The sequence below is a fragment of the Prionailurus viverrinus genome, chromosome B4 (genome assembly GCF_022837055.1).
Source record: "Prionailurus viverrinus isolate Anna chromosome B4, UM_Priviv_1.0, whole genome shotgun sequence".
NCBI classification, from domain to species: domain Eukaryota; kingdom Metazoa; phylum Chordata; class Mammalia; order Carnivora; family Felidae; genus Prionailurus; species Prionailurus viverrinus.
The window spans coordinates 27,879,657-27,904,025 of NC_062567.1; the positions used below are offsets into that span (position 1 = coordinate 27,879,657).

The following is a 24,369-nucleotide window of genomic DNA, read 5'->3' on the forward strand; positions in this document are numbered from 1 at the left end:
ACGCATCTAGGGTAGATCTAGTGCCCTTTATGCCTTCAAAGTACCATATACATATTAATGAATCTAAAAAATATAGCAAAGCCTTATTGTGTAATTTGGAAATAAGAACTGGTTGGTATTGAAAGTGGAAAAGAATCTGGACTTTTCTCTGGGCTCATGGTACGCAAGGCTAGGGCTCCCTCAAAATGTTTGGCTTGCTGAAATGATCCAGAGGGAGCAAAGGAAAATAATGGGAATATTATGTAGCTTTCTGAATAATTTTTCTTTTATTTAGCTCTAGAGTATTGGCTCCTTCAATTCCAAATTCCCCAGGCTTCTTTTGGCAGCCTGGGCCTTCCAGTAAACTCATTAAGCAGGTCCTTTTCTCTTTCTTGTCCCCTCCTCAGGTGTTCAAGTAAGCAGTCAATCATGCACTTCCATCTCTGCACACAGATATAAGGAAACTTTCAACTTTTTCTAAATACGAAAAAAGAAATCACATCTGCTAATATACTTAAAAAAAATAAATGAACAACCCAAAACCCAGCTAGGAGTTTCCACAGGAGCACTAGAGACACCACAAAGAACAGGAAGAAATATGCCTTTTATTAGAAGTCTCATATGTACAGGGAAAGCTGTTTCTCACAGCTCAAGGAAGGCTGTAAGAAAAAGCTACTGTCATCCAAGGTCACTGTGCTTACATTGGTAACACCATTTAAACATTGCCACACATTATGAACACATAGAACCATTACACAGAAATGCAAAAGAGACACAGGTACGTGTGGACACTTCACATATTTTCTAAAAACAAGTGGACACAAAAATACAATGTGCCAGTAAAAAAAAAAAAAGGCATATCGGTACATGTCTTTTTTTGTTTGTTTTCTCTTTTTTTGTTAATACATGGTGTGCTGAGCTTTCATCTCAAGCTTTCTTCACATCGGGATTTGCAGGCACTTTAGCAACCCAGCCATGGTTCACAACACATGACGTTCAGACGGACAGCTGAAAACACAGGAGCAATCGAGGTCCTTGTGACCCCCACACACATTACAATATTGACATGAGAGCAATCTTTTGTTACCACTGTTTGGTGATATAACAGCTTTTCCCTTATCTGTCTTCGTTTTGTGGCAGAATTATCTAGTAGCATGGATGGCATCACCAGGCAGAGATACAGCATCTGGGTGTGCTAAACAAACGTGATTTCCAACTGACTTTAAAAACTGTAGCAAGCCGATGAGTTTTTAGAATCCCAAAACGACCGTCTGATTTATCTTTGTCTCACTCTATGCCCTTCCTGCCAACCTGTCAAACGAAAACTAATTAAAATAATTACTGGGATGTTGTGGGCCAGAAGCTCATCCTGGGAGAATTCTTTTCTTAGCTACCACCTCCCACGTCATGATATGCACAGGGCCGGTGGGCGGGCTCCATTCTTCCCCGACCAGAAGTCACTCCCTGTCCCTCGTCCCCCACACAGAGCTGCGCTGACTCAACACACGTGTCAGGAACATGACCAAACAAGTGTATTTATAAACACAGACTACAGTGATCGCTTTATTGGTAATGTCGAGTTATAAGGCAGTTGCAAAAGGACCCCCATGATAACCAGACAGTGTTGGATATGGCTTAGCTTCTTTACTAGGATGAAGGAACTTTCCTGTTGCAAGGAGCTGGGAGAGAACAGGGAAAACCACACTGATTACAAAGTACCATAAATGACTGCTGTGAAGTACCATAAAGCCCCAATTTCTGGTGTATGTCACCCACTTTGATCCACCAGAGATTGGGATGTCGCCTCACATCAAAGAAAACCGAAAGGGGAGAAGGAGGGATCAATATCACCTTCAACTTCAAGGTAATTTGTCACAAGTTGCAGGGGGGTGTAACATAAAGCCATGGACATCTCATGGGGGAGGTGAACATTCCTGGTACTCCAGAGAGGTGCAGAGCATGTGAATGCCTCGAACAGATGATTGTCAGATGGTGGGAAATCCTTCCATGAAATAGACACTTGAGACATAGTGGCAAAGACATTAAGGCTTTCCATTTCTTCGCCCATACTGCTTAAAGGCACTGATACCAACAAACAGAAAAATTCCATAGTACCATCAAGGTTTTAAAAAAACTCCCAAAATACAAGTCTTCATAAGAAAATGTCCTTTATTGCATGACATGAAGCCTCCACTCTTCTCCTGTTCAGGAATAGAAGGGTTTCCCTTTCTCAGGAGTCTGGAGTCTGTTCAGCCTAGCGACCTGAGAAGGGGAGGGGGGCACGTCCTGCCGGAAGGGCCCCTTGGGAGGGGTGTAAGTGGGGTCCTGGACTTTCTTGTATGAGTCATAGTTGTTGAGCCCTTCGGGAGGAGGAGGCTGCTTCTTCATCTGTTGCTCTTTCCGCCTCTGTTCCTGGCGAAGGAGCTCCTGGGTCTCCAGCATCACCCTGGCGTTGAAGCCGTGCCCGCCCAGATAGCCGTTCCTGGAGCCCTGGTAGCTGGAGTATCTGGGGTTCTCCTTGGCACTCTGGAAGCCTTCCCCAGGGGGGTAGTTCTGCTCCCAGGAATCCTGGGACACAGAGCTGGCGTTTTTCCTGCTTTGCCTAGAAAAGCAAATCCCAAAGGTTAGTGTGAAGCTTGGGAGAAGGGGAGAGAGAGAAAGGAAAGGGAGAAAGGAGGTGGGGGAGGGGGGAAGTGGAAAATGCATTTGAACCTCTCAGCCAGTAGTGCTGCACTGCAATCATGTGTCAGCCACAGTGATGCGGGCTGGAGGATTAACACAGGACTGTCCTCAGCAAACAATGGCTAAACAGGAGAGAGCACTGAGGGCTTGGGTGGCTATCGAAAAGTAAGGGTCCTCCTTCTGTGTCTCCGTAGGCACTATTGATCCTACATAGGGTAACAGTACCTCCTGCAATTTAGACACACTGGCAAGACTCCGTACGGGGGTATTAGTGATCTGGCAGCTTCTACCCCAGCAGGAATTGCTTGTTTTAGAATGTTACAATTCAATCCTAAACAAGCAAAACAAATATTTTACACAGCTGCCACCATAATGCCCGAGACACTAGCTAATAGGAAGTACATGTAATGGATTACAATATGAGTTCAGTTATGAAAGATTTAAGTCTAGACTCCTATATGATTAAAAATGCAACAGGCAGTCCCTTAAAGTCCTGGCTTTCGAGATGTATATGTCAGCAACCGACACTCTTCAGCATATATGCTCATCAGGCCTGTAGAACCTGGGAAGTCTGTAAAGTAAGCACTATTTTCCTACACACCATACCCTCCCCGAAGGCAGGGATAACCTACTTAACTCCCATTCTGTCACTCCAGGATAGGGAAATAAATCAGAGCCATATAGAAATTTCTAAGTCTTATCACTTCTGCAATAAAGTTGCACATCATTTCAGGAAACATTATTGTTTTGAAACATCTTTAATTTACTATCAAGTCTCTAGATGCTTTTATGAATTTACAATAAGATTGGCTATGATAAAGTAAAACAATTTGTGCCAGAAAGGAAGACATGTACTAATTTTTCGCCTTAAAAATGGAAGAGAGGAAGAGAGAATTGAGTAATAAAACAAAATATATTGCTCCATTTATCAATAAGAAAATCATTTGGCGACAGTATGTATTGCTCAGGCTTTCACATCAACACACACAACATGACAGGATGTTCAGAAAGACTCTGAAGGGAAAATGCGATCTATGCAGACACTGGGGCTCTCACAGGAATGAAGCATTTGCATTTTTGAACATTAAGAAGTGCCATCAGTATGGTTTGGGATGAAATCTCCCCATTTTCCACATGGCCTAAAATGTAGTTGGGGGTGTCCAGCATCATCTCTGGATATGACTGTGATTAACTGAACAGTGTCCAGTACCTTTATCTGGTTCTCTTTTAATGGGAATCAGACCATTCGTACAATCAGCCCAGGCAAGAATCCTTAGATTTGATGGAATAGTTTATTTGCCTAAAGCACTGATTATCTTCACTTAAAAAGTCATAAATTAATCTGCCCAGGGACATGAATGATGGAAAGTGCCAGCACGAAACCAGGGATTTGACATTAATCATGAAACTTTAATTAAAACAACGAACTTCTTACTGATGTTACAGCAACAAAAGTGGAATTCCTTCATGGGTTAGTAATCAATTTAAAGATAACCAGAAGTAGGCCACAGAAATTTCACCTCTTTTTCATCCTTAGCCTACTGAGATCCACTAACCCTCTCCAGCCCCCAACCCCCAACTCTATAAATCCCAAGGCTTCGCTCTATGGCTCTCATGCACCGTAAGCTGAGTTTTGAATCATTTCAGGAAGACAGAGTCTTTTTTTATTTAAACACATCAAGAAGTCACTAAAGGTTTGTTAGGGACAGAAATTATGATGATGTGAAAGAAGAATTTCTTGTAGCTAAAATTTTCTTCAAACTAAGCTGTCTAGAGGGAAGAAAGAAGACCTCACTGAGGGTTGAAGTAAGATATGTGGGGAAAGAACATATACATAGATACAGGTACACAAACACATATATACACATGTTTCCATGGTAAGTGTGGTATCAACAAGCTCTCAATTAAGGAGAGGACAAGAAATGATCAGATCATAGAGAAACTCGAGAAAATAGCAGACAATGAAAGTTTTCTACATGATGCTTAGGTTCAGGTAGACAGAGATTCCAATCCTGTCTGCCACTTGCTGGCTGTGTGACCCCAGGAGGGTTATACTATTTGGGCCCAAGTTGTCTCACCTGTGAAACAGGCCAGATATCTAACCTCATAGGATACAGGGAAAAATAAGTGAAATAACACATGTAAAATGCTTAGAAAAGTGTGTCACACAGTAAATGGCTGACTAATGGGTGTTGGAAGAGTAGTTTGAAGGCAAAGTCACTTTGTCATCAAAGATTAGCCTCTGGGTTTTGGGAGACATCTTTGTGACCAACGGAAAACAATAAACAAAATATTAGCTTTCCAGGGCGCCTGGGAGGCTCAGCCATTAAGTGTCCAGCTTCAGCTCAGGTCATGATCTTGTGGTTCGTGGGTTCGAGCCCCATGTGAGGCTCTGTGCTGACAGCTCAGAGCCTGGAGCCTGCTTCGGGTTCTGTGTCTCCCTCTGTCTCTGCCCCTCCCCTGCTCATGTTCTGTCTCTCTCTCAAAAATAAATATTAAAAAATTTTAAATAAAAATTAAAAAAAAATATTAGCTTTCCACCCTTTGTGAGAAGGATTGGTAGAAATCAAGAAGCAGGGAGAGGCACCAAAGAATAACTGAAGAAGCTTCTCTAAGTGAAGACAACTCCACTTTCTGAGAGACTGGAAAGAAGCTTTTAACTGTCCCATGATTGCTTAGTCAAAGGCCACAAATAACAATAGCAGCAATCTCTGTTCACTGAATTTCTTTATAACCAACACACAGGTATGTCTGGTCCTAGAATGAGCCTACTAGAGTTTTCTGAATCCACTCAGGGCAAATGCCCTGGTTTGGCAATAGCTATCACTTAATGATTGTAACTGCTTCCAATATGGCTTGAAGACCACCATCATGTAGACCATCATCTTACACCAAAGACCCAATGCCTCAGGAAAGCAAGTTAGTCTCTAAGGTGAGGAGGACACAGAAGGATGAAGAAAGATATAAATACCAAGGCTGACAAGTTGACAAGCAGCTGAGAGACATAATAAATGGGCCTGGTGGGGAGACCATGTCTGGGTGCAGAAGACAGAGGGGAAGTGAGGTGTACACAGAGAAGTCTACCACCAACAGACGGAAAGCCATGGAGAAGGAAAGATGAAGAGCAAATGGAGAGTCAGCAGGAGAAGAAAAAATACATATATTTCATAAAGGATCTTCAGTAAGTCTTTCTATCAGTGACTATAACTGAACATGCTTCTACTCAGTTTTAGAGTTGCCTTTTGAACACTAAGACAGTAATCTAGAAATTTTAAAAGGATTAAAGAAAAGAGAGTAAAGAAGAAAAAAGAATAAGTAGTTTAGGAATAAAAAAAAAAATTAAAAAGGAACCCTATTCTGACCGAATATTAAGTGTGGGTCCTCTCAGGTCTCCTTTCCTCCCGAACTAGTGATACGACTTGACTAGCATCCCCTACCGACATTTCAAAATGTAATTTGAATTCCGTCTATAAGTTGGTTATTCACAGTGAGAATTTACACACCACTTCGGCTTGTATACGTCCCTTCAGTTCAGACCCCTTTCTCTAGTGCTACTGGTACAAAGTCTTGACCATTTGTTTTATTTTACGCTCCACTTTTCAAGAGAACTTCTGTTGTGTGTGAAGTCTTTTTGGTATTGAATGCCATACCAACTTGTTTAGACAAAACTCTGCTGTCAACATCTGAAAAGCAGAGGTCAAGCGTCTTTGAAGAATATCACGTCAGAAATCTGGTTTTGACTCAAGCCCATGTAGGTTCTTGCTATCTCCCTCTGAGCTCCTCTTTGGTCTTGTTACCTTCCTCCGGATCTCCGCACACAGCCTTTGTCAAGTGGTGCCTAAGCTGGGTGTGGCTCAGCATTCCTAAATCTTCCCACAAATATACACTCCCATCCAGAAACTGTTCTCTAAAGGCAGAGAACAGGCTGTAGGGACCTCCCAGACCTCTTGCCTGAAACAACTTTTTCATCGTGGGATTTCTGCTTTTGTCATATCAACACAGAATAAAATGCCTAGTAGTAATAAGAGGGCTACGCTGAACCCAGAGGGAGTTTTTATTATTTAGGGAAACACTCCAGATGGCAGCAGTACCAGCAGCAGCAACCCTCCCTTCCATGAATTAGATCCTTCTACCAGGTGCTTCAGAAGAGAGAAGGGGAGCGAGGAAGGGCAGCCTAGAGGAGGAGGTGGAAAAGACAGCGGAGCATCAGTTTGGAATATGGAGCTACCTGGGAACACGACCAGGAGAAAGCCAGTGATCCCTCTTTGCCCTCTTCCCCAGGACTGGGACCCTGGCGGTTCTTCTCATGCCAGGCTGTGTACACTTCTGGGCCCTCACCCACCATCTCTCCCACTTCCCTTCCTCAGCCCTGTGCATTTCTCACCTCACTCCACCTCTTACATGTGCTTTCTGATATTTCTCCTCCATTTCTTATACTCTCAAACACAACTAAAATTTATGAAGTCAAACAATTTGCCAATCAAATAAGATCACAGCCCCTGCATAGGCAATGCCATTCGCATAGGCCGTGATGTGCTACTGACCGTCAGGTATGTCAATCCATCGACCTGATCACACTCATCCATCTGATGGAAAGCAAGCCAAACAGGCAGGGTGGAGGGATTTTATACAGAAGAACCTTTATGTATAATCCTGGAATGTTTCACATTTGATGCATGGGGTGGTTCATACAGCGGCCTTCTTCCATATGCTAAGGGAAGTAGAGCGCAGAGAGGAACTTTGCACCTATACCCACTGACATTCCAGACTTGGGAACCAAAACCCTCGGTAGCAATGGGCCTTATGAAATCAGGGTTTAGGGAACGGGCAGGTGTGGGTTTGAATTCTGGCAGAAATTATGGACCAGCTGTGGGACCTTGGGGGAAGTTACTTAATGTCTCTGAGCTGCTTCCTTGTAAGACAACGTGTTCAAGGTCCTGTCCAGACCTAAATTTCAGTGACTCTTACCCAGAGTGGGCTAAATAAATATTCTCCTATGTGAAAGAAAAAAAGCAATTCTCTTATTTAAAAGAAAAAAATAATTTAGTTTTCAAAGGAGATAGAGCTTTCTAGATGAAAAAAGAACAACTGAATGAACAATACTACAATACTAGTAAACTACCATTAGGAGAATGATGCTACTCATCCTGGTAGATTTTCATTCACACCCTCATTCCCTTGTCTGATCCACGTCAATGTAGCCAAGTCCCTCGCTGTTATTATAGGGATTATTTAACATTTACAGGGACTCATCCTTATTAAAAATTAGAAGCAAATCAAGACCACTTTTGTATAGGTCAGTCAAGTTTACACAGAGAAACATTGCCTCCACACTGCTCTGCTCAAAATCAAAGCAATCTACTTGATACAAACATGGTAAGTGGATTTTTTCCACCAAAATGTTTTTGTCACCTGGTTTTGAAATAGAACAAATGCCTGTAAGAATTGTGATTATAGGAGTGAATCATAGGAAGTTTGGGAAGATGAGTATTTTTAAATAGGTACTTTTATTCTTCACTGTGCACAGAGGAAATACTCAGATGGGAAAAGGGCTATCATTTCAGGGTATTAGGGCTCGGTCACCTGAATGCTCTCCAGGCCTTTGGCAGAGAACCCGTGGGGCTGAGGTACCTCCTTGGGGGGAGCCCGGCAGATACCAACCCCCCCCCCCCCCCCCCCCCCCGCCCCGGGCTAGTCTGCTCATGAGGTGGGCATCCCTGGGACTCTGAGGATCCGCACTGAACAAGTGTAAGGATGGCGGGAGAGCAAGAGAGATCCTAACTGGGCACAGACCGTGGAGCACCGCCCCGCCCCGTTTCACGGAGCTCTAGGTTTACACAGCATCAGACACTCTAGTCACCCCACCAGCCAGGCAAAATAAGCGTTAGCTTTCCATTTTTCAGATGAAGAACCCGTCCGGTCCGTGGCCACCTGGGAAGTAGCAGAACCAGTACCAGAGCCCGGGTATGACCCCTCAGCCCGATGCTCCTATGGCAGATCATCTCGCTCGCGGTTAGGGAGCTTGGGGGTGACAATGCCGGCATCTTCTGCCACACTTTTCTTTCTTCCGGGGGGCCTCTTTCCAGGGGTCAGATGGGGGGCAGGCTGAGCAGCGCCCTCTGCCTGCCGGCTCCCGCAGGACGAGTGCGTGGAGGAGGGGCTTCCCGCGGGGCCGGGCTGGGACTTACCGGGGCAGGGAGCTGTACTGGCGCTGGGCCTGCTGGAACCCCTCGCGCTCCTCCTGCCGCTGGCGCTGCATCTGCACCTCCACCGACACCGAGTGCCTGCCGCTCTGCGCCGCCGCTCTGGAGTTGGGCTGAAGGGCAAAAATGCGACACGCTTAGCAAGAGAGGCAGTCTGGCTATCATGTGGCCGGTGGGCCTCATTCCGATTCTTAAGGATTGACCTAGAAACATGTTACAGATGTGGTGAGTTTTTAAAAAGCCAACTGCAGTTTTCCCAAGTGTGAGAAAAGAGGTTATCTATTTGCTTTTATGAGTCCCAAATACTCAAGCATCTTAAATTTTGATTATGGCTTCAGAATGGTCTGAATTTGAGAGGCCAACTTTTCTTTCTCTTTTATTTAATGTTTATTTTTGAGGGAGAGAGAGAGAGCGAGCACAGGGGAGGGGTAGAGAGAGAAGTAAGGGACAGAGGATCAGAAGCAGGCTCTGTGCTGAGAGCCGTGAGCCCGATGTGGGGGCTCAAACTCACCAGAAGATCATGACCTCAGCTGAAATCAGACCCTTAAGACTGAGCCACCCAGGTGCCCTGAGGGGTCAACTTTTCCAGTCTTCCTGATGGTTTGGTAAATACCAACATTAGACACCAGTTTGCATCCCCTGTATATCCAGCAAGTACAGGGGAGCAAGGCTCCTCAGGAGAGCATAAGATGCCAATGTCAAAAATAAATAAGTAAATAAATTTTGCTACAATAATTCACAGAAGTGGGAAAGTCCATGGGTGTGCACTTGCAAGTTGGCTGTGTTGGTGAATTTTCTCAGCGGTTACCTATTTTAGGCTAGCAGTAGGGCTACAATAGAACTCATTCCCCTTCTCCTAAAGGGTGATGGCTAAATTCTGAATGGAGATTTGTTGACACTAGGCACCGTTCGCCATGTATAGGTCTCCTCCAACCCAGGGGTGGCAGTCAAATGGAAACACTCATCAAAAGAATAAACCCTAACAGCTAACAGCTAACAGCTAACAGCTCCTTGAATTGGTTATGAGACAATACATTTTCCCTTACTTATTAGGAAATGGCATTTTTACCTAGGTTAATTATACCCTATAGAGAAATTTCTACTCCTTCTGGCTAAATACTTTGGTCAGCAGGTCATCCACTGATTGCTGCCTCTCAGCAAACTCAGATATTTGGTTGTGTATATTGTGCCATGCAGATCAAGCCCCTGTGGATGCTTCAGCTTCTCACTGACAGTTTTTAGCTTACCTTCTAGATCTGCCCTTTGAAAATGAAAGTTGGTCTGCTCAAAATAGACAACGATGCCTCTAACTCTACAAAACACCAAACAGTGGTTTATCGTAGCATCAGTGACATTCACTAAGTAATCCTTTTTGGCACTTGCTAACCTCTGCTCCCCTTTGTGTGACGCAACATTGTGCAATAGGCATATTCTGAATGAAGAATGCCTCTTAAAAACAAGATATTGATTTTCTCTCGTAGACACCAATGGCAGACTTTGACTTGATAATAGTTTCCTAAAATAACAGTCTTTGCCTTCATTTGGAGAGTTGTAAGGTAGCGTGTGGGCTTGTTACTTAAGGAGTGGCTCCTGTGGTTGGCTTTTGTGTGAACAGAAAGAAAGCATCATCTATTGTTCTCTTTCTGCCTGGCCAGCATTATCTTATTTGTGGGTAAGCAATAATAAGGATTATATGGGGCAAAAATTTCAAAGCATATGGGCATAGTCAGTGGGCATATTAAAAATATCCCGATACAAAAATAATGTGTGAAGAGATTAGGCTTTACAATACCCCAGTCTCTACTAGTGGATGTTTATAACCACACTCACTGGAACAAATGTGTGTTCTGAGACCCGCTCCACAACACCGTTCAAATAACACATCAGTGGTGCCTTGAGCGAGGAAAACACTTTGCCGAGTGAGTTCTGCTTATGTAAACAAAGCGTCAACCAATTGTTCATCAACTACATTAAAGAAGACAGACATTTTCTTCCATTACACTTGATGAGGCTGGCCAAAAAGAAAACTGAGCGGCTCTATTGTTCAGGGTGAGGCTTGGGAAGCTTGAGAGAAGCCACTGGACAGAGGGAAAGCAAAGCAAGAAAATACTACACCATTTTCTTTCCACCCTCAAAAAGAACCACGTTTCCCTTTCCTTTTCACTCGGTATAAGCTATATACATGTGTCAAGCAGTCTTGAGAGATCTGGCATTCTGCAGCAGGATTTAGTAACGGGCTTCTTAAGCTCATGCTGTTCTGTGACACACTGCTTGTGGAGATGTGAAAAGAAAATGCAAGGTCTTGTAGACATTTCAGGTGTATTTTTAAGTTGTTTCTCCCAGAGGCCTGAAAATTTGATTCTGACAGGAAAAAAAAAAAAGTTGAAAGGCTTTTGTTTCCTCAACTGTGTGTTTTCTGACACTGTGCACCTCAAACCTTATCCATGGCAAGGACCCAGTTGGATCTTGATGAACTCCAATAATAAAATTATCATCACACAGGATCTGAAAACTTAACATGAGTGAATGAGTTTGGTATTGGCAAACTGACATATTTCATACTAGTCTGCCCACTACGATGACTTTTATTCCATTTATTTTTTCAAAGCATGCAGAAGGGTAGGTTCTTAAGAAGAATTCCCCTTATCTTTAAGATGAAATGTTACTGAGCCACAGATCTCAAGGAAGATTATATACATGACCAGCCTAGAGCAACACTGATGTAAGTTTATCCTGGCAAGTTTTATACTTGGCCCGAATCAGAAATAACCTGATTCATGACTTCAATGATGATCTCATAAAAATGTAAATTGTGGGAGCAGTATTATAATCGACAATCCTGACTTTTAAATACAGTGGTTTCCATCTCTATGGCAGAAATAGAATAATGTGTCTGGAGTCCAAAATAATAAAAATAAAGAAATGAAGAAAGGTAATTTGTAACCCCAGGGAGAAGTTCATGTTTTCAAAAAGAACAGCATTAACAGCTACAACCACAAAGTAACATATATACAGGGAAACACACAGGTAAATTATAATTGTAATAATTCTGGAGATCAAAGGGTGCCTGGGTGCCCAGTCAGTTAAGCGTCTGACTTCAGTTCAGGTCATGATCTCACAGTGTGTGAGTTCGAGCCCTGCGTCGGACTCTGTGCTGACAGCCCAGAGCCTGGAGCCTGCTTCAGGTGCTGTGTCTCCCTCTCTCTGTCCCTCCCCCATTTGCATTTTGTCTTTCTCTCTCAAAAATAAATAAACATTAAAAAAAAATTTTTTAATATTAATTCTGGATATCTGCCAGGCAATAATAACTCTGTTTTCAGAATACAAATCTCAGATGACCTGGCCTTGTTTATGATGAAATTTGTGACAAGCAATGACCTTTTAAGTAAAAAAATTGCCAAGGCTGGCAGGGCCATAATAATGTAGAGGTAGTAAATAGAAATAAATACATGGTTATCTGTTACACAGTACACTGGAGGACCATGATATGTAAATTTCTTCATGGCTTATGTTTAAAGCCACAAGCGAAAACTATACATGTTGCTTTTATAAATGAGCTGCAAAGTATTGGTCTCTATCATGATTATGGAGAGACAGTATTTATACAATACAAAAAATTATATAAAGTTTGGGAAAGCTACACAATTTGGCTATCACTTATTAGTGTAAAACAAAATATCAAAAATCACTGGTGAAAACATAGTGTTTGCACCAGATTTCATTAACTAAACATTTTTCTCAGTTAAATAAAATCATTCTTATTTTTCCAAAATAAGAATATAAAACAAAACTGTTAAGACTAAAGAAAGAACAAAAAAAACTATACAGCATACAAAGTGTCAGTACCATTTAGAGCCAGGAATATTGGAAGACTTTTAGAGCTTAATCTATGAGTGCATGTGTCACTTATGAAATAAAATTCATTTCTCTTTTATTAGCATTTATAGAAAATAATTTTTAATTACTCTAATTTTTCTTCACATAGTGTGTAAGCATATGTGTGTGTGCACCTGTATATCTTCACATATACACACATATATGTACTATTCTTACAAATGATACTTTTGAGTGAGTTTTCTATTCAAAATGAATAAAATTTTCAAATTTTCACCTATGTTCAAGGGCACATATGGAAAACAAAAATAAGATACAAGTTCAACTGCTTCAGAGGAAAAGTGATGATAAAGATAATGATGGTGACAATAACTAAAAGGACACACATCCACCTGAGATTTGGAATTCCTATGTTGGCAATTCAAACTTGCTGTAACCCTAATATAAATTCCACATTCTGATAAAATGGTAATTTAAAGATTTGGTAGAGGGTAGGAAGACTTTTATGCCATTGAATCATGTAAAAAGCATAAACTGTTCACTCTGTTTAGAAGTGGCAACTGCTGGGGCGCCTGGGTGGCTCAGTCAGTTCAGCGTCCGACTCTTGGTTTTGGCTCAGGTCATGACCTCACAGTTCACGGATAGAGCCCCAATCTGGGCTCTACGCTAACAGCATGGAGCCTGCTTGGGATTCGCTCTCTCCCTCTCTCAAAATAAATAAATAAACTTAAAAAAAAAAAGTGGCAACCACTAAGCTTGGTAATTATTCTGTATAGTAGATTCATTTACAACTTTTAATCAAAACAAAATTAACTTTTGTCTATACATCCTGCCTTCACAGCCTTCCACCTCTATCCCATCACACAAGATACTGTTACAACTATTGATTGAACTCTTGTGGGTTCTGAATGTTGAAAAGCCTAATTGCTACTAATGATGTGAGTAATGCTTGAAAAATCTGCAGAGCAAACCAGTTTCCCTCATAAAATTTTCATAAATACATGTTTGTTTTTTACACACCGTTTGTCTTTCTCTCGTCTTTGCCAACCAGTGTTTGGATCTACTTTTCCCCCTCCTTAAACAGCAGGTATACTGAAAATTGCAGCTCTAAAAATAAGCCAGCCTTCTAGTGTCCCATACTAATGATGACCAAAGGCAACTTCATTCATTTCTACTACCTGAGGTCTCTGCCGGTAGCATGGCCCATGGGTCATGGAGCCTTCAGCTGGGAGATGGGTCATTGGAGCTAGAAGAAAGGGGTCTACTTTGCAGCAGCACAGAGGCTTTTGCCATGAGTAAAGGGTCCCTGTTTCCTTGCAGGAATGGCTTTCTCCAGGTTGATTTCCAAGGGAGGTGATTTCCACCCAGTTTGAACTGCAAAGCTATCAACCGAGAAGGCATTTTTTGAGTAAAGGCATGGAGCCCCACTATAAGGAAATTACAGGAGATATCCTTGAAGTCTTAGGAGAGATGAAAACAAAAGGATAAGCATCATTTTCTCAAACTTCCCAGGTACAGGGAAGGCAATCCAGGGGTTCAGGGTGGCTGTGTACTACAGACTGGCTCTCTAATTAAAGCAGACAAAACCCTAAAAAAGGGAAGAGAAGCCATTAAAAGTCCCAGACAGAAAAATGGAAAAAAGGACAGACCTTTTTTTTTGTTGTTGTTTAAAGACAGACAGCTGGGAAGAAAGCTTGGGGGAGAAGAGGGTATTCACATCGCAGAGGATCAATTTTCCATCTGAAGGACTAAACTACTTTGAGTCACTACCAACCCGGGATGGAAAGGATTTAGCAATATAGCTATTAAAGGCTCCATTATCCCATCTATCAACCGCCTCAGCCAGCAAGTCTCCTTGTGGGCAACACTCAGGTATCTACAAAGTTTTAACAGCATACTGTACTTATGTCTGCAGCGTGCAATTTAATTCTTTTAAAAGCAACACTAAGTTCTGTCCATATCTGAGCTCTGTGATAATAACCCTAACCTCAGCTATTGTTCCATTATCTTAAGAAAGATTTAAAGCAACTTGCTGCTTTATTTATGCTGCACCTGGAATTACATGGTGAAGAAGTTGCTTTTTCTCCCCTCCTCCTCCTCCTCCTCCTCCTCCTGTTCCTCCTCCTCCTCCTTCTCCCCCTCCTCCTCCTCCTTGTCATCGTCGTCCTCCTCCTCCTCTTCTTAACCAACTTGGGAGAGAATGCACTTCAGTTATGGAGCTACGGGAATTTCCTGGGCCTCTGCTCATCTAAAGACCCTTTGTGCCACAAATCAGCTCCCTCAGGCCCAAACATTATTTTGAACAAAAACCCAGGAACAGGTGCATTCCACACTGCTAGGGTTTAGGGAGAACATTTTGAAAATGGATGAACTGAAAAGGGCTACTTGGATGAATTTTCTGCAGCATCCCTCTCTGTATGTAAAGTAATTGGCTCGAATCTTCTATATGATACATCTGGTCACACTTTGTGTGTGGCATTTCCAACAAGCATGACAACTTCAACTAATATGGAGTAAGAGGGACACACAGCTTGAAGACAAATATCTGGTTCCTTACAACTAAAATGATTGCAAACCATTCCAATGGGTGAGATCATAGTCTCATCCTTTCCAAACAGACTGACCTTTTAAGGTCAGAATACACACAGAAAAAGAAAAAAAAAAAAAAACTAAGATACTCAAAGCTCATTTTGTAAAACAGATAATAAAAACCATAGACTCAGCTACATTTTGAGGCTCTTATTGAGGCAGACAAAACCTTATTAAGGCAACAAGGAGAATTGGTATGAAAGTTAATACACTAAGTAGAATTATAGTCACTTCAAGCTCATTTATATGATCAGTAGAAAGGAGAAAAAACAGCAAGAGCCCAATTGTTTGAAAATTAAAAAAAAAAAGAAGAAAGAAAAAGAAAAGGTCAACTTCTGACCCACAATTTAGGAAATTATTCCATTCCTAAAGTAATCAGCCTGTCATCCAAATAATTCCCTGCTCACTCATTACAGGAAATGATAATACAAGCCAAGTGCTCAGTCTAAAGTTGCTATGGCATTTTGATATACAACAATTTGGCCTATGACCTTTTGTAGGTGAGTTTCTGGATGTATAAGATTTTCTCAAACATTTTCCTAACATGATTGTTCATATTAAGTAGCTGGCATGGGAATGTATGCCAACATATTCACCACTCCCATTAGGAAAAAAAAAATCATATAAGGGGACCAAAATGGATATCAAATCATTTCTACATCTCCCAATGAACAATATCTACAGCTAAGAAGTAGGAAATGCTCATTTAGTCTCAAACTTGGACATTTCACATGTAGATACAATGTCACCAGCCAGAAAAAAATCCCATCAATCTTAGTTCCCAAATATATGTTTCTCTCTTTCTCAAAGTTATGTATTTAAAATATATTCCAAATTTAACGAGGTGTTCTTTCTTTTCCTTTCCTTTCCTTTCCTTTCCTTTCCTTTCCTTTCCTTTCCTTTTCTTTCTCTCTATATGGAATGCTTCATGAATTTACATGCATCCTTGTGCAGGAGCCATGTTACTCTTCTTTGTATCCCTCCAATTTTAGGATATGTGCTCCCAAAGCAAGCACTGAGGTCTTCTTTCAGGCCTTTCCTAACCACCCACAATTTATTTGGGCATGGTTCCTCTGTGTTTAATACTCCATGTATACCTGTATCATAAACTGTACAAAATATTCTTTTCTGTTGTATCAACTCGACTGTAGGGCTCTAAGGATATTCTTTTTTCCCCATCTTTGTTCTCTAGCACCAGACACACTGACTGAACATAGTCCATACACCCAATACATCTGATCAATTAAATAACTAACTACACAGCAATGCTGCAAATATGCTGGTTTGAAATCCACATTCCCAGGCAAAGTCAGGTGGCATTCCACTGCTCCTCATGGTATGGTATGGAGACTGAGAAAACCCCTGCAGGGCCTTGCAGGCTAGAACTCTGTGTTTGAGAACCATTTTCATATATACTTGCTTTTCTCCTTCTGGTAGCCACTGTACTCTTTCCTCTTTTCAGCCTTTCTGTGCAAAAATACATTGCTAGGGATGTTTACCACACATCAAAAAAGAATCCTGCTTCAAGTCAATCAACATGATATATCATATCAATAAGAAAAAGGATAAAAAACATATGATCATTTCAATAGATACAGAAAAAGCATCTGATGAAGTACAACACCCATTCATGATAAAAAACCCTCAACAAAGTAGGTTTAGAGGGAACATACCCTAATATAATAAAGACATTCTATGAACAACCCACAGCAAACATCATATTCAATGGGGGAAAACTGAAACCTTTTCCCCTAAGGTCAGGAACAAGACAAGGATGGCCATTTTTATTCAGTATAGTACTGGAAGTCCTAGCTACAACAATCAGACAACAAAAAGAAATGAAAGCATCCCAGTTGGTAAGTTAGAAATACAACTTTCACTACTTTCAGATGACATGATACTATGTATGGAAAACCCAAGATTCTCTCCCTCTGTCCCTCCCTACTCACGCTCTCACGCACACTCTCTCTTTCTCTCTCTCAAGAAAAAAACAAAAGAAAGAAAAAGAAAAAAAGAGAAGAAAAAAGAAAATCCAATAGACCCTTCCCAAAAGCTATGAGAACTGATAAATGAATTCAGTAAAGTCACAGTATACAAAATCAATGTATAGAAATATGCTGCATTTCTAAACACTAATAATGAAGTCACAGAAAGAGAAATTAAGAATACAATCCCATTTGCAATTGCACCAAAAACAATACCTAGGAATAAACTTAATTAACCAAACAGGTAAAAGACCCGTACTCCAAAACTATAAAACCTTGATAAAAGAAATTGACAATAATACAAAGAAATGGAAAGACATTCCATGCTCATGGATTGGAAGAACAAATATTGTTAAAATGTCCATACTACCCAAAGCAATCTACACATTTAATGCAAACCCTGTCAAAATACCAATAACATTTTTCATAGAATGAGAACAAATAATCCTTAAATTTGTATGGAACCACAAAAGATCCTGAATGGTCAAAACAAGCTTGAAAAAGAAAAGTACAACTGGAGGTATTACAATTCCAGACATCAACTTATATTATAAAACTGTAGTAATCAAAACAGTATGGTATTGGCACAGAAATAGACACATAGAAATGTAACAGAATAGAAAACCTGGATGTAAATCCACAATTATATGATCAATTAATCTTCAATGAAGCAGTAAAGAATATCCAATGGGGAAAAAGACAGTCTCTTCAACAAATGGTGTTGGGTAAACTGGACAGCAACATGCAGGAGAATGAAACTGGACCATTTTCTTTCACCATACACAAAAATAAACTCAAAAGGGATTAAAGACCTAAATGTGAAAACTGAAACCATAAAAATCATAGAAGAGAGCTCAAGCAGTAATTTCTCTGATATTGGTCATAGCAACATTTTTTCTAGATATGTGTCCTGAGGCTAGGGAAATAAAAGCAAAAATAAACTACTGGAACTATAAAAACTATTTTATCAAAATAAAAAGTTTCTGCACAGCAAAGGAATCAACAAAACTAAAAGGCAATCTACAGAATGGGAGAAGATATTTGCAAATGATATATCTGATAAAGGGTTAGAATCTAAAATATAAAAAGAACTGATGCAATTCAACATCCCAAAACCAAATAATCCATTTAAAAAATGGGCAGAAGACATGAACATTTGGCCAAAGAAGACATCCAGATGGCCAACAGACACATGAAAAGATGCTCAACATCACTTATCATCAGGAAAAATGAAAATCAAAACTCAGACCTGTCAGAATGGCTAAAATCAACAACACAAGAAACAAGTGTTGGCAAGGATGTGGAGAGAAAGGAACCTTGTTACTGTCGGTGGGAATGCAAACTGGTACAGCCACTGTGGAAAATAATATGGAGATTCCTCAAAAAGTTAAAAATAGAACCACCTTACGATCCAGTAATCACATTACTGGGTATTTACCCAAAAAATACAAAAACACTAATTCAAAGGGATACATGCACCCCGATGTATCTATTGCAGCATTATTTACAATAGCCATATAATGGAAGCAGTCTAAGTGTCTATCAACTGATGAATGGATAAAGATGTGGTATATATATAATGGAATATTACTCAGCCATAAAAAGGAATGAAATCTTGCCATTTGCAACAACATGGATAGAGCTAGAGAGTACAATGCTAAGCAAAACAAGTCAGAGAAAGATAAATGCCATATGATTTCATTCCTTTGTGGAATTTAAGAAGCATAACAGTTTAAAAAACATAACAAATGAGCAAAGGGGAAAAAAGAGACAAACTAAGAAACAGACTCTTAACTACAGAGAACATCCTGATGGTTACCAGAGAGGAGGTAGGTGAGGAGATGGGTGAAATAGGTGATAGGGATTAGGAGGGCACTTATTGTGATGAGCACTTGGTGTTGTATGAAAGTGTTGAATCTCTGTCTTGTACACCTGAAACTAATATAACACTGTTTGTTAACTATACTGGATTTAAAATAAAAAACTTAATTAAAAAAAAAAAAGAATCCTGCTTTAGGAAAGCTGGTAGGAAGAGATTAAGTCAATTATGGCAAACAGTATAAGTAGATTAACATAATTCTGTCATGTTGTTACATGGGGATGACTCAATTTACTTGATCATCTAAAAATAAATGTTTTAGGGGCACGTGGGTGGCTCAGTCGGTTGCGTGTCCGACTTCGGCTCAGGTCATGATCTCATGGCTTGTGAGTTCTAGCCTCGCGTTGGGCTCTGTGTTGACAGCTCAGAGCCTGGAGCCTCTTCAGATTCTATGTCTTTTTCTCTCTCTCTCTGCGCCTCCCCTGCTCACACTCTGTCTCTGTCTCTGTCTCTCTCTCTCTCTCTCAAAAATAAACATTAAAAATTTTTTAAACTAAATAAATAAAAATAAAAATAAATGTTTTAGAAAAACAATACCTTTAATAGTAATGTTGTTGCAGAAACACAATTAGAGATTTTTTAAGGTATTATATCTGCTGAAGTTCTTATATAACCTCTGAAAGTTAGGCTAGGATCGACTTCATGGGGAGTTTTTACTCTTGGATGGTGGTTTCATATGGCCAGTTGGCTGCTCTAGGCTCCTCCTTCCTCACCTGAACAGAGGCAAAGTCCTTCAAACTAGTACTGCTTTTCCCATTTTTCCATCTTCTCCTTTCTCAAAATTATCTTCCACAGATCCCAATTTGGTCACTAAGCCCCTTAATCAAAACGTTTATAGGTTTCTGCCCTTGTATAGAGTATATTGAGGGTGTTGGATTTTAGGAGTAAAAAGGACCTCAGAGATGATTTAACTCTAGATCACTGCTTCTCAAAGTAACATGCTTCAGAATCACCCCTCCAGGGCTTGTTAAAATACAGATTCCTGGGCCTCACCCAGATCCAGGAGGTCTGAAGGGAGCTCCAGGTGATGCTGATGGTGCTGGTCTGTGGACCACACTCGGAGAAGCTCTACTTGTATTGCTTTACCTGACACATTCAGCTTTCTCTTAAATTTTCATTATAACAAAGGGTTTAATAACTGACACTCAACCATCTACTCTAAGTCTCTTGGTTTAACATAGAAGAAAACAGTCCTGAAGAGCTAGGTTGCCTGGCCAGTGGGCCAGTGTTCTGTCCTCATACCATCTTTCTTCAGCCTTCAGCCTTCCAATCTAGCGTTGAAGGCTCCGACTACATTTCTACCTTTATCTCTCCTTCCCTACAATATAACCGACCTCTCAGTTCTGTGGCAGTTGGGTCCATACCCTTTCCAAAATAAATCAGGATCTTTTTTTTTTTTTAACTGTAAGCCTTTTCTAACACTACTCTTCCTTCTAACCTACCTTCCCATATACCTAATGTAATTATAATCCCAACATTTTGAACTGAACTCATTGACTCTTTGGACCTTAATCTCTATTCTCTCAGGAACTCACATGGATGGCATATCTTTGACCTCAAATCATCATGAACTGTCCCACCTCCAAGATCCAGGAGTCCAAAAAATATATTGTTTTGACCACAGCCCCTAGGCTTTCGAACCCCTAGAGTACTGACCCTTCTTGCATCCTCCCAGGCAATTAGGATATACGTCCCTGAGCTGTACTCACCATCCTACCCAGAGTGGGTGATGCTCCACCTGCCTCTTCCCCAGGCCTCCAGAGTACCTTCCTTGACTTTCTGCCATGTCTGACTCATTAATCCCCATTGCAGAAGTAATAAAAAAATTATTTTTCTATTCCCTCTAAGCATTTTTAGCTATGGTCACATTACCATGTTGATCACTAATACTCTCAGCTAGAATTTCCTATCTCAAGTAGCCTGTATGTTCATGTCTAATTGAGTCTCCCTCAAGTTTCCAAAGATATTCTTCAAAATTCCCATCATCGGGGGCACCTGGGTGGCTCAGTCGATTAAGTGTCTGACTTTGGCTCAGGTCCCGATCTTGCAGTTTGTGGGTTTGAGCCCCATGTTGGGCTCTGTGCTGACAGCTCAGAGCCTAGAGATTCTGTGTCTCCCTCTCTCTCTGCTACCTTGCTCATGCTCTGTCTCTCTCTCTCAAAAGTAAATAAACAATACTTTTTTTTAAATTCCCATCATTTCTAACACCCCCAAACCTACCCCAATGCTTCTCATTCTCAGCAGTGCCATCATCTCCAAGACAAAACACAAGAACAGAGAGAGCACAAGTCTGGGGCTGGACTGGGGAGGACTAGCAAGCCACACTGTGGAATTTGGACTCTCTCTCTTGGGCATTGAGAAGCCATTCAGAGTTCTGTTTTAGAAAAATCACTCTGGGGAGCCTGGGTGGCTCAGTCGGTTAAGCATCTGACTTTGGCTCAGGTCACAATCTTACATTTTGTGAATTCAAGTCCCATGTAGGGCTCTGTGCTGACAGCTGAGAGCCTGGAGCCTGCTTTGGATTCTGTGTCTCCCTCTGTCTGCCCTTCCCCTGATCTCTCTCTCTCTCTCTTAAAAATGAATAAACTCCAAAAAAAAAAAAAAATCACTCTGATGGCTGTGAGGAGGATAAACTAGAACAGGGATATGGGCAGATAAATAAGAGGGATTCAACAAATACACAAAGGGGATAAGGGAGAATAAAGAATCAAGAATTACTTAATACTGTACTTTGTGTATAGTAGATACACAATAGACATGTGTTGAACTAATTTATTCTGGCTCCAATTCTGAGGAAAATGTATATAGAAAAATATTTACTAAACTTTAAAAAAAAAGTGCATAGCTGAGAGCAAGAATCCTTTTGCTATGTCTTGTCATAAGGCGAATAAAACTGATTATGCAATGGACAGATGGTGCAACAAGATATAAAATGAAATTAGCAATGATGCAACCCAGATGGAAATGAGGGAAAGGTCAATATGTTAAAGGTTAAAGGAATTTGGCTCCATCTTGTCTTGTTTCATAAAGGGCTAAGGTCACAGCTTGGGGGCTCTTACTGCAGGGAAGTTGTCAGACTATTCGCTGTGCTGAAGAACCAAATACTCACCCAGGGTTGTTCAAAGCTATAGGTACGTCGCCGATCTTCTACATCTTCATCCTGCTTTGCTTGCTGAAATTCTTGCCGTAGACGCTGTATCCGATCATGGTTGCTAGGAGTTGATCTGTTGCTAAAAGAGAGAAGGGGCAAGAATGAACACCCTTCAGAGATACAATCTGTGAATGGCAGTTGCTAGGGAAAAAAAATGGCAGCTTGGTGTGAGAGGACACTGTTTAAGAGGAAGTGAATTTATAAAACAATATTTGGGCATTTAAAAGAAGTTTTCATTTTGTTCTTATGATTAAGACTTACTGAAGTTATTTCAGGCAGATATTCAAGAGGGCAAGCGGTATTTTTAGACATTCCTTTTTTATGCGGTATTTTAAAAGCCTCATTTCCTTTCTGTAATCTGACAAGGTGTTGGCAGCCAATTTTTTTTGGAAAGGACATTGTATTACAAATCAGAAATACCAGGGTCCTGTCCTAGCTTCTCCACCTTCTTAGACGAAGGCACTTAATTTGAGTTGTGGGATTTTTTCATACATATGAAGTGGACATAATAATCACTTTTTCTCTGAGTACCATACTTGCAACAATCAAGTAAGGTGACAGCATACACTGTAGCCTTACAAATGTGCAGTATTGTTTTCTTAATGCCATGATACAAAGTTCCTATTTAGGAGTTATCAAAGGTCTGTACACAAAATGCAGTTTCTTACAGCATAAATGAAAAGCATTTTAAAAATAACTTTGAATGGTAGTTGGATTTCATCAGTTATTTAATAGTAATGTTGCCGTTTTTTTTTTTTTTTTTAAAGTAGGTTCTGCCCCCAGCATGGAGCCCAATGCCAGGCTTGAACTCATAACCTTGAGACCAAGAACTGAGCTGATATTAAGAGTCAGATGCTTAACCGACTGAGCCACCCAGGTGCCCCTGCCTTCTTCTTCTTCTTCTTTTTTTTTTTTTTTAATAGTGTTAATTTGTTTTATCCTCACCAAAAGCTTGTAAGACAGGTACAGATGGTAGTATTTCTCTCTCTTCCACACACACGTGCGTGCACATACACATGTAGAAACTGACATCCAAAGAAAATAAGTGACTTGTTTGAAGTCTCTCAGCTGACCAATGGGGAGGCGAGGCTGGAATCCAGATTATTCTGGTGTCCAGTCCAGCCCCCATTTCACTATGCCATGTTGTATCACTTAGTAAAACATATATCAGACTCCAAAGCCCCTGCTTTATAAAATCATACAGATTTTAAACACAGTATTTTGCAAGAGTTGTAGAGATGGCCAAAATCAATCTTAAATCTCATGGCACTTTTGGTCTATGTTACTCCCTGAGGACTAAGGCGTATCCTATCAGGGGATTTATTCAAGCGTATTAGGCACATGCTGTCTCCCCAAGAAAACATCAGACTCCTTGAGGACAAGAATCAAGCCTTATATTTATCATATATACCCTCCAAACTGCTAGCAGAATGGGGAGCTGTAAGCTATTAGAAGACCAAGTCTCTTCATTGAAAACATGTTGCCCTGGTTATTTGGTGTGAATCTGAATTTTTCTGGCTGCCCACCCTCCTGGGTAATGTAATTTGAGAGATGTAGCTTGTAAAAAGAAAGTCTGTCATAGTAGAGTATATAAAAATCTCAAATTCATATATGTCTTGACATAATTCTATGCCTTTTGAAGAATTCCAAAGACTTAAAAATCGCAAATTGAAAATATTTGCATATAGAACCACAATATTAATGTCTTCCAAGAATATGGGAGAATCATTTAAACTATGGGGTAGATCCCTATCACCTTTATGTTTCTATTAATTTCATTAGAGCTTCTGGAACATCCTGTCAATACTTTCAATTTGATTATTTTCCCAGTCAATAAAAGCTTGCCTTCCCTTTGTTCTTCCGACAAATATTTTGAACTGATTGCCCTAAGAACATTAAAGGTTAATGGGCCTATAAAATGTGCTACTTGGCATGATGCTTCAGTCTACATTTGTATACAGCTTAAAAGTGCCCTCCATACTCTTAAGCAGGTTGTTACTGGCTTTTACTTTTTTTTTTTTACTTTTTAAATTTTTTTGTTTATTTATTTTTGAGACAGAGAGAAAC

The 24,369-nt window shown here is 40.5% G+C and overlaps 1 protein-coding gene and 1 non-coding gene across 13 annotated transcripts in view; both read right to left on the reverse strand.

Moving 5' to 3' along the window:
* Positions 1–566: 566 nt before the first annotated feature.
* PARD3 (par-3 family cell polarity regulator) overlaps positions 567–24,369 on the reverse strand; it is a 676,275-nt gene continuing 652,472 nt past the window's right edge. For all 12 annotated transcript variants that reach the window (XM_047865961.1, XM_047865959.1, XM_047865960.1 and 9 more), the window contains 3 exons: positions 22,261–22,381; positions 8,850–8,977; positions 567–2,581 (listed from right to left, as the gene is read on the reverse strand). In XM_047865961.1, coding sequence (XP_047721917.1) covers positions 2,185–2,581; positions 8,850–8,977; positions 22,261–22,381 — 646 coding nt within the window. In that variant the 3' untranslated portion in view covers positions 567–2,184. The remainder of the gene's footprint in view (positions 2,582–8,849; positions 8,978–22,260; positions 22,382–24,369) is intronic.
* LOC125171401 (U6 spliceosomal RNA) lies at positions 16,198–16,303 on the reverse strand. Its single transcript, XR_007154317.1, has one exon. It is a non-coding gene; the product is annotated as a U6 spliceosomal RNA (small nuclear RNA).